Source organism: Acyrthosiphon pisum, chromosome X, assembly GCF_005508785.2.
Source record: "Acyrthosiphon pisum isolate AL4f chromosome X, pea_aphid_22Mar2018_4r6ur, whole genome shotgun sequence".
Taxonomy (NCBI): domain Eukaryota; kingdom Metazoa; phylum Arthropoda; class Insecta; order Hemiptera; family Aphididae; genus Acyrthosiphon; species Acyrthosiphon pisum.
The window spans coordinates 129,078,230-129,089,399 of record NC_042493.1 but is presented as its reverse complement, the minus strand read 5'-3'; the positions used below and the strand labels follow the sequence as shown (position 1 = coordinate 129,089,399).

Genomic DNA, 11,170 nt, shown 5'->3' with positions numbered 1-11,170 from the left:
TACAAGTCCACAAGAGAAGCATTCAACAATATCTTGAACCCCTGTATATATAAATCCGCATTCAGACAATACATATTTGTTTTGAGGTATAGTTGGCGGAAATAAATTATATGTTTTTAATCTTGATGTGAATGTGGCATATTGCGGATATGTTGGATATGGTTGGTTTCGTACTAAAGAAACTAATGAAGAATAATCGCTGGTAGTTTTTTGAAAGTTCATGTTTTTTTTATTTTAAAGAAAAAAATTTAATTGAAAATCCTTACTTAAAAAATAAATGTATAAGTGAAACAAGACAATAAAATAAAAAGCATAACTCGGTTTAACAACGGATTATTGGTTACTGAAATGTATAGCTAAATCAATTTTAGTAGCAGTGAACAAAAAAAGTTCAGTGTTGCCAACGCTTATGAGTAATACATTGATGGTAAAAAACATATTTATTTTGTTTGTGTAACAAATTATATAGACACAGTTATGTGTTGTGTACTTGTGTTGTACACAACACATAACTTTTACTTGTGTTCAATTTGTGTTACACGGTGGAGCATGTAGAAATGCCCCCTTGAAATGATGAAATCTCCCTGTAAAAAAGGTGCTCAGAACATACATTAGGGTTTTTGAGATTATGTGTTACACGGTGGAGCATGTAGAAATGCCCCCTTGAAATGATGAAATCTCCCTGTAAAAAAGGTGCTCAGAACATACAAATATATACTACTCAGTACTAGATGCCTTGTGGGGTCCCTTGCAGTTGACGCATTTCACCCCGTCCCCTTTGCAGGTTCGGGAGTCGTGTGCGCCCGCGCCGTTCCTGCACGAAGGCGTCTTTTGTTCACATCGAGCAGATGTGTGCCCAAACTGTTGGCAGTTGTAACATTGTGGAAGTGTGCTGTGCACCTTGCACCTGCACCTAGTCATTCCAACATATAATGCCTTATTTTCGATCTGTTTAAGGACATCTGGGGTCACCTCGACCACCCAGTTAACTACGTCTCCGTCTCTCCGCCCAAGCTTATGGAGTGGAGTCAAACATTTCATGTCATCTGCCGTAAGGCCAAGTTGGTCATTCTGGGCTAGGAGGCAATCTGTAAGCTTCTCTTTATCTATGCCACTATCTACGTCATAGATCATGACTCTTGGCTTCCTTGGGCCTATTTCGATGATGTTCTCAAAGCCTCGCATCACCTCCAACGTGTTGGAGTCATCAGGTATTATGATGAGGGTATTACCGCTCACTAATGTCTTTGCTTTTGGGTTTTTTATTTTAGCCTTTACGGTTTGCCACACGCCGGCCTTAGCGCTCTCCACCGACATTTCCTGGGGAATTTCCACCATGAATCGGGAAGTGGCTTTTACCCACCTACGGCTACCTTAGCGGCGTATGTGGTTTTCGACTGCTCTTTGGCGGGCACTGCCCTAGCACTTTTCAGTGATGCAAACTCGGCTGTAAGGCTGCTTGTTTCAGCGTTCTTAGCATCCAGCTTATTTATGAAGACTGTGAGATTTTCCCTTTGGGCGTCATCTTTGCCCTTAATCTCACCAGCCAGCCTGCTATTTTCGTGCGTGATTGATCGCGTCAGTGTCCTTAATCTGAGTTTACAGAGCATATTCTCAGCGACTGTTATGGCCAGCTTTCTCTTCTCTTTTTCCTGGACCACAGTCTGTTCGAGCCAGCCGATTAGCTCATCGAGTTCTCTCGTCTGCTTTACAGCCGTTTTTTGTTGCTTGACGGTTTGCCCGCTTGGCGATCCCGGTGAGGGTGGGCCGCGCTTTTGACCGCTTGCAATACCCATGCCACCACTGTTGCTCGCGACGTGTGGCATATCGGTATCATTATCGCCACCACCCCTAAGTCTAAGGGGGGCTTCGTAGTAGTGTCTGTTATTTGTCGTATCTTTATAATCCAAATTTTCCGTTTCCATGTCCCAGCTTACATTTCCCGAGCTACTGATTTCGACCTGAGTGGCGAGCTCACCCACACCTGCCGGGTCTGAGGTTTCCGAGGCCTCTATACCAGTAACATTATTTAGTTTTTCTTGTGTAATCATATTAGTAGTTTTATTGGGGGGCTGCCCCTGAGCCCTACACCCTCTGGCCGCCGTCGGGCTAGTTCGGTGAATGCGTTTGGACCTGCCTAGGGGTTAGTCCGATCCGGGGTCGGCCTGCCCCGGACGAGGGTTAGTGTGAAAGCCTCTTAGCGACTGGACAAGTCCAGCCGGGCGGGGTCACCACGGCACATTAGGTCAGTCTGCGGACGCAAAGCAACAGAAGAGCAATGAGGCAACCAATGTTGACAGTATGTTAACACCGACGACCAGACAGTCTCTGTCGCGGTACAGAACGAGTTGCCCGGCTCGACCGATTGCATTACGACTAATAATGGTACGCGAACACGCCCAGACAAAATTCCGACCCCCGCGGTTGAACTCGAATTTCCGTCAGGCTTCGTAACAGCCCTATTAGATTCGCAGGCACAAAAACCTTACGTAAACCCGACAGTAGCCAGTAAATACCGCAAAACACCCTCCCAAAAGACGGATCATTTCGTCTCAGTGTCGACTACAGGCAGTTAAAAGACGTGCCGGAATCCAACGCGTACCCAATGCCAGATCTCAACAAAATGATTAGGCAAATGTGGGGCCCAAAAATTTTCAGTATTTTTGACTTAAGATCAGGGTACTGACATGCACAGCTACACAAAAATGCGCGAAAATACACGGCATTCCACATGCGTAGGGGGCTATTTCAATTTCGAGTCCTACCTTTCGGTCTCAAAAACGATGACTTTCGTAAGACTCATGAACGAAGTCATGAGGGGGTACCAGGATGAGTTCATACAAGTATACCTAGACGATATAGCTGTATTTTAAAGGAACCAGTATGAACATGAGTCCCACTTAGACAAAGTTCTCGAGAGTCTCAAGAGGTTCGTACTAACGTGCAACACAAAAAAATGTAAAATCGGACTACGCGAAATTTCATTTTTGGTGCACATTGTAGACTCGGAAGGCATACACAAGCAACCGGAAAAATTGGTCTACATTGACAATTTTCTGGTTCCACGTAACGTTAGGGACGTACGAAAATTTTTAGGGGTGTACAACTGGTACAACCAAATCGCAGACAACTACGCTGACACCATAGCCCCCCTAACAAATGTATTGAAATAGGGGAATAGGTGGAAATGAATAGATGTCGAACAACACGCGTTTAAATCTATAAAAAAACGCGCTAGTCACTTCGCCGAAAATGTCCCCACCCGATTACAGCAAAACGTTTTGCCTCCAAACAGATGTAAGCGAGATTGGATCTGGTGCGGTACTATTCCAACGGGGTGACAGACCGGAGAAAAGACGCATAGTATCCTACGCAAGCAAAAAGTTTAGCAAGACATAAACAAAGTACACCGCGGTTGAACGCGAGTGCCTAACAGTAATTTGGGCAACGGACAAATTTCGGCCATACCTAGAGCTACAACTATCTACAACTAGCTAATTTAGATTTTAGTACGGTACACGTCCCGGGAATACAAAACGAAGCACTGGATTTGTTATCCCGCGACCCAGCACCGGGCACACTTGTAGACGAAGGGTGGACTGGGGGAAAAATTGGTAAGGGCGCCAACAACGCCGGCAACCAATATTGACCTCAAGTCTGACCATATCTTGTCTATGTTCGATAACCACGTCAGTGGCGACTCAACACTCACCGCGACAACTCTCGAAAAGTGGCAGTCCGAAGACGCTACGATTCGCGACATAGGTAGTCGTCGGTCACAGGTGGGACGGTCCAGCGCGGAACACTAGGAGCACAAAGTCGGGACCAAACGCATATGTTTTTTCCAACGGTCTCTTACGTGTAAACGTAGGCCCCCACACACCCGTCGTGATACCGAAAACCAAAGCACAACATATAACTTGGAGGTGTCACGATCACGTCTTATCCAACCATCCTGGTTGGAAAGAGACGTACTGAGTGGTTCAGCAACAGTACTATTGCAAAGGTCAAAAGAATAACGTCAGGTTATATGTCAGTGCGTTCCACGTATGCGCATGCATGAAACCACTAAACTCGCGTCCTAACGACCCAATGCGACCAAAAACCCCCCGGCAACCATGCGAAGTTATCAGTATCGATCTTATGGGCCCATACCCACGTTCTGGCAAGGGAAAATCGTACTTACTGGTAGCAACCAACTGTTTTAGTAGGTGGACCGAAGCTTACCCCTTTAGCACAGCAACCTCTATAACATTAATCGAAACTTTAGAACGCAAATTCTTTTCACGTTTCGGGTACCCCCGCGTGTGTCCCAGTGATAACGGCCCACAGTCTGTGACAAATGAAATGATAAACGCGTTTGAACGCTGTGGGTCACAGGGATGAACGACTCCAGTCTACCACCCAAGTGCCGACCCAGTTGAACGCCATAATCAAGATTTAAAAAAAGGTTTACGCGCACAACTAGTCGACGGTAAATATAAATCTTTGGACACAATATTACCCTCAATTCTATTTTCGATACGGAACAGGTGCAACGAACAGACATGCTACCAACCTGCGGTCCTTGTCCTTGGCAGGGAATGCAAGAGACCCGGAGATTGGGCGCTGTCTAAAGCTTTACCGGTTCACATCGGAAAATCTCAGGAAGAGAGGGTAGAGCGGGAAAAACGTATTTTAGGCAAAAATGTAGTGGTAAAACCGAGCGCGAACACCGGAACACCGGTGAAGTTCGACAAGGACGACGTAGTCTACTACAAAGCACGTCATCTATCAAAGGCACATAACGATTTTCATGCCGGGTTAGCACCAAAGTGGTGGGGACCGGTAAATAGGACAAAATTAAATAAACACATGTCTGTACTAATCATTATTTACAGACAACATGAACGACCAACAGCAGCAGGAGAGGTGGCAGTAGGTGGCCGACCTGATACAACGGCTGGGACTAATGTCCAGTGACCAGGATGTGCCGTTGACAGCTGCCCAGGTCGCAAAGATGACGACCCACCACCTCCTATAGGTCCCAGTGCGGGCGGAGGTTACGGCCACAACAAACAACACCCACACTCAGCAGCCGCACCCCATCAGTGAACAGGCCACCGCCACCGGCTACCACACCTGCCCCCACGACACCTGAGAAGCCGATAACAGTACCTATATAATCTATAGGCAATGGCTCTAAGGTACAATTCCCCAGTCCATCCAATTTTGAATTTTCTTTTTTTTTTACCATTCGTTTGTAGCTGGTTTGTATTGGTTTATAATCTAATTTTTTTCGTTTGTAGAGATTTAGTTTTTTTTTGTAAATCAAAGTTTTGGTATGGGGCATGGGAAATGCCTTAATTTGAAATTTTTATATAATTTAGATTTTTAATTTAATAATGGTTTTTTATTTAACTATTTTTTTTTCAACAAGGCTTTTTTATCCAATTTAGATATTTTTATCCGATTTAGGATTTTTTATTTAATTTAGATTTTTCAATAAATTATGGTTTTTTATTTTTAACTGTTTTTTTTATTCAGATCAGTTTTTTTTATTCAATTTAGACTTTTTTTATCTAATTCATATTTTTATTCAAAAAGGCTTTTTAACTAATTACGATTTTTTATCCAACAATTTTATTAGATTTTTATTCAACTTCCAATTTTTTTTTCAATTTAGATTTTTTATTCAACTTGCCTTTTTTTTAACCAATTTAAATTGTATACACAACAAGACTTTTATTTCACCTTATTGGATAAAAAAAAAATGGAAAGTTGAATAAAAATCTAATAAGGACTTGTTGATTAAACAAACTTAATTGGATAGAAAATTCGTTTCTTTATTCAATTTAGATTTTATTATCCAATTTGGGATTATTAGTCAACAAGGCTTTTTATCTAATTTAGATTTTTTTATTGAACTTGCCTTTGCTAAATATGATTTTTAGTAAAAACTTCAATCTTTATCGAATTAATAAAATAATAATTATAAATATACATTCATATCAATCATTTTTATGGTTCAATTTTATAGTTTTTAAGATTAATTTTTCAGGTTTTAAGATTAATTTGTATTTACTATTGAAATATATCAACAAGGATTTTTTATTCTATTTAAATTTTTCAATAAATAATCGTTTTTTATTTAACTGTTTTTTTCAAATTAGTTTTTTTTATTCAATTTAGATTTTTTAATAAAAATTACAATTTGTCTCGAATTAATTTCAATAGAAAATACAAATTAATCTTAAAACCTGAAAAATTTATCTTAAAAACTGAATAAAATTGAACCATCAAAATAATTAATATGACTGACTTAAAAATTAATGTATATTTATAATTATTATTTTATTAAATCGATAAAGATTGTAGTTTTTACTAATAATCATATTTAGCAAAGGCAAGTTGAATAAAAAAATCTAAATTATATAAAAATTTCAAATTAAGGCATTTCCCATGCCCCATACCAAAACTTTGATTTAAAAAAAAACTAAATCTCTACAAACGAAAAAAATAAGATTACAAACCAATACAAACCGGCTACAAACGAATGGTAAAAAAATAAAATGAAAATTCAAAATTGGGATGGCTTGGTAAATGTACATATAGCTCTATCCATTGTCTTGGGAAGACAGATTAACACTGGGAGTGCTGTCGACACCTATCGTACTGATGGTTAGGTGGGTCCCCCACTACATGGAGTCGGAGTCGGGAGATTGTATCTATTTTTCTGACATTTCACATACATTTTGCTTTAAGTGATTTTTTTTTTTTATGTTGTATCGTCCCGGAATTTTGGGTCTCTTACAAATCATTTATAAATTATTATTATACAATTATTATCAGTAAAAACAGCAATATTATATAACATGTTCTCTTCACATTTTTAAATATTTATATGAGTAATCAATAATCGGTCACCTAGTTTAATTACGGTCACTGATTTAATGTAAACCATACTTTAATATGGGTAAGAAAATACATTTATATTCAATAATATTTTATTTACATCACGTATAGACCTGGATAAAATACTTTGAACAAATGTTTGGATACTTAAAACACTTGAATACGTATACAAAATAGTTACGGATACTTCTAAAATACTTTTTATTTTTTATTTTAAATATTAAACCAATGATAGGTACTTTTCTTCGAGAGAATTTGAAATTAGAGCCAACAACAATATATTATTTAATAATTCCAAATATAATATAACATAAGTGTTGATATTTGATTTAAAAATTAAAAATTTAAAACTGTTTAGATATTGTAAAAATTTAAAGAAAAACAATTGTTGTTGTTAAAAAAAAGTATTTTAAAAGATGTTTTCTGAATACTTTATTTGAATACCTTTTAAATATTTGATTAATTCAGTCATGGCACATAAATTGGTTCTTATATTCAATAGTCATTAAGTACCTTATCTACCTTTTCATAAGTCATGCGCCATAGACTATATCTATCATTACTAGCACTACGTTTTATCAACGGTATGTGACATAAAGAAAAAGAATACATTATCCATAATATGATTTTCTAATAGTAATGCTCTAGGGAAGAAAGAATTGGAACTATAATATTATAAAATGTTGCATGAAACGAGTTTTAAGTTTTAACAGTGATTAGTTATATTATAATCAACCATAGAAAGCACTCCTTGCGGGAAAATATGACCGTTCAACTAGTTATAAATAATTAATAAACATATTATATTTTGTAATCTTTCTTCTTACCTCACAACAAATAAACCTCTTTTTACCTTAAATGAAAAAAAAAATAGTTTTCGGAGAAAACCAATATTGTACAAAGATTAAATCTTGTTGACATTGAATATTTTCTCGTTAACTAGCAATTTAATCTCATAAAACAATATTTTTTTTCTAAATGTTAAATTCATTATTTTATGTACACGATAAATATTTCAAAATATTTTTATCTTTTTCCTTCAGAAATATTATTTATTAAGTCGCTTAATATGTTTATGATTATTAGCTCTAGGTTTAAAATGATACTCAATAGTATTCAACTTTAATACTCTCAGACTCTTTGAACAATAGTTTATTGAATTTAAAATCAATAAAATTTCATGTAGTGAATAGAGCTTGTAAATTTGTTATTATACTTCAAACAGAATATGGTTATTTGTAGTCGGTATTGAATTACTAAATTACCTACTGAAAAATTGTAAATTCTAATACCTATCAGTTATTAACTTAGATGAATTAACTTAAAATGTTATAAGTCATAACATTTTTCTAAAATTAATTAAATATTATTGTATGTTATATTGGAATTATAGAAAATAAATACAAAATTAATTTATGATGTTTAAACATTGTGTCAGTCTGATTTTCTTGTGTATTGAACAAATATAAAAAAAACATTAAATTACCTTGATTTGTTTACCTTCGATTTTCTCAATAGTTATTTAATACCACGGGATAAACTACCGACAAACTACGAAAAACAGTATTTTATTTTATAACGCTCTGTTTAGAAAGTATAGAAATTAATAAAAAGTTATAATATTATAGTTTTAATTCAACTTACAGATTATAATAAATAATAACAATGTAAAATATCAAGACTGACATACCGTCTCCGCTCAGAATTGTTTTTCTTATGCAATGATTTATATCATTGAATTCAAATTTAATACAATAAAACATCACTTACCCGCATTTTTTATTTATTGATATCAGGGATGAAAAACGTTTTTGATTATTACGTTTTTGATTTATGTTTTTAAAAACGTTATTTTTCTATGTTGTTTTTGACTAACATTTTAAAAACATTATTTTTCCATATTGTTTTTGATTAACGTTTTTAAAAACATTATTTTCCTGTTGTTTCCAAATAACGTTTTTGATAATATATATATATTTTTTTTTATATTATATTCTTATAACTTTTAACTTTAAAGTTATAATAGTAACGTGCAATATAGAAATGCACTTAAAAGTTGAAAATTAAAATTAGTTATTCCTAATATTTAAATTTTAAATCAAAATTATAATTTATATAAAAATTGGAAAATTCAAAATTTCTGATTTCAACGGAAAAAAATCGAACGAAAAATTCCTTCACACAAAATATATTTTATATAATATATAATATATAATATATAATTTTTTACTGTGTAGATATATATTATATACATAATGAACAAGTTATGGTCAGTTGTTGATTTTGAAGAAGAAAATGCTGTAGAGGTTGTTCCATCTATTTGGTTTAAGGATCACACTTGTGCTTGGCCAAAAGCTAAAGTTAGCCAACATATTAAAAACAGGACTTTTCCTAATAAAGTTGATTTTACCTACATGACTGCTCGCAAACTATGTAAATATTTGGGTAGGTAAAAAATATTTATTTTAACATAATTTACTTAAATTCATTAAAACGTCGTTGGGCGAGTAACAAGTCGTATCTCAAGAAAAATCGATTTTGCGATTTATACATAAAAAAAATGCGGGAAAAAATAACACATGATTTGATAATAATATTAATAATTATAATAACAATCTTCAAGGAGATTGAAGATTTAATTGTAATTTTGCCATAATCAAAACAATATAATCCCTCCTACAAGTACACAATTGCCACCTGATGCAATATGCAGTAAGTTAATTTTAGTTGTTTGCTTATTTTGATTCAGTAAAATACATCTTTTGTATTCATTAATTTATGCAATAATTTGTTTTTGACATAAAAAAAACTATAATATTTTAACAAAATAATATTTTAATTTTAATTTCTTTAAGTGAGAATGTTATCCAGTCAGTATTAGTTTAAGCCATGCTCTATGTTTTTGGGTGCATTTGTTTACATTTTTATTTACAAGTTTTCATGGCCTTTTTAGAGTAATTATCACTTACCAGTATAAAATGTGACACTATATATATGACTAAATACAATAAAGTAATACACATAAAATATATTATCATTATAATTTTAGCCATAGGAATAAACAAATAAACTATATAAAGATTATATCCCATATAGCTGAATAATACAAGGGGTTTCTACACCCGCATATTATGTTGTCTCTGTCTTACTCATGTACAATATTATAGCAAAATCGGTTTTGTGTGGGACAACTGTACTTCGTCTGTGCTTATCATAGATCTGTAAAGTTTATAGGTCTATGGTGCTTATAGTAGAGTCACCAAAATTTCACAAAGCATAGGGAAAAATGTTATCTGTGTCATGTTTAAATTCTTTGGATAGTATAAATACAATTAAAGTTGTCAGATTGAAAACATTAGGTTTCTTTTTATTTAGTTACAATTATTGGTTAATGATATCGAAGAAATAATGTTGTCTCGAGGTTCCACACTCGACGTATAGGTGTCATCTTATAATGGTATTTCATATACATAAAAATCTCATCTGTATTTAAGTACATAATATATGTACTATTTTCAAATAGAATACTTTTTAAATGTAATTTTTACAACTGTCTAAAAATAATATAATAAAGTACCTAGATTTAAATATATACACAGATAATTTTGTGTAAATTTAAATATATTTTCATTGTTATAAACTGTAAAATAAGTTAATATTATTTGTAAATCTTAAATTGTTTTATATGTATATAGATACTTTGAATAGAATTGATAGAAATATTCTTAACATCTAACATGATATAAAGTCAATATTTGAAAAACTTGATAAAATGCATGAAGATTTGTACTCAAATAATATTGGCAATAAAGGACATAAAATATTTTCTATGACTAATGATGAAGAAGATTTTCAAATTTCTATTAACAATCATCTCCCATTAAAAGATGAAGATAGTTTACTTTTTTTTGAAGACAAACTGAATGAAATTTCTTTTCAAAATAAAATGGTAATATATATAATAAATATTATAAATTATCTACATTTGAATAAAATTATCAGTAATAAGTAATAACTGTATCTTTTTAAATATATATTTTTAATAACAAATATAATATTCATAGGTTGTTGAGTTAAGTCGTTTTGGGAGAAATACATTACCGAGTACATTAAGAACAATAATACGCTATCTTTTTTGTGATATTTTACTAGAAAAAATTATAGTTACAACGGGTCAAAAACAAAAAAGATATTTTTTACATTGAAGTCTTGTTCAATCATTTTTGGTAAGAATGTTATTTTACTTATAATTAAGTGGATATAAAGTAAATATATA

At 33.7% G+C, this 11,170-nt stretch overlaps 1 protein-coding gene across 1 annotated transcript; it reads right to left on the bottom strand.

Annotated features, from left to right (window-relative positions):
* On the bottom strand, positions 1-601 carry LOC115033401 (death-associated inhibitor of apoptosis 1-like; the record flags this gene model as incomplete). The annotated part of the gene is given in 1 exon segment (XM_029485799.1): positions 1-601. A coding segment is annotated over 1 exon segment (222 nt), but the record flags the coding sequence as incomplete, so codon positions are not given.
* Between the last annotated feature and the right edge of the window lie 10,569 nt (positions 602-11,170).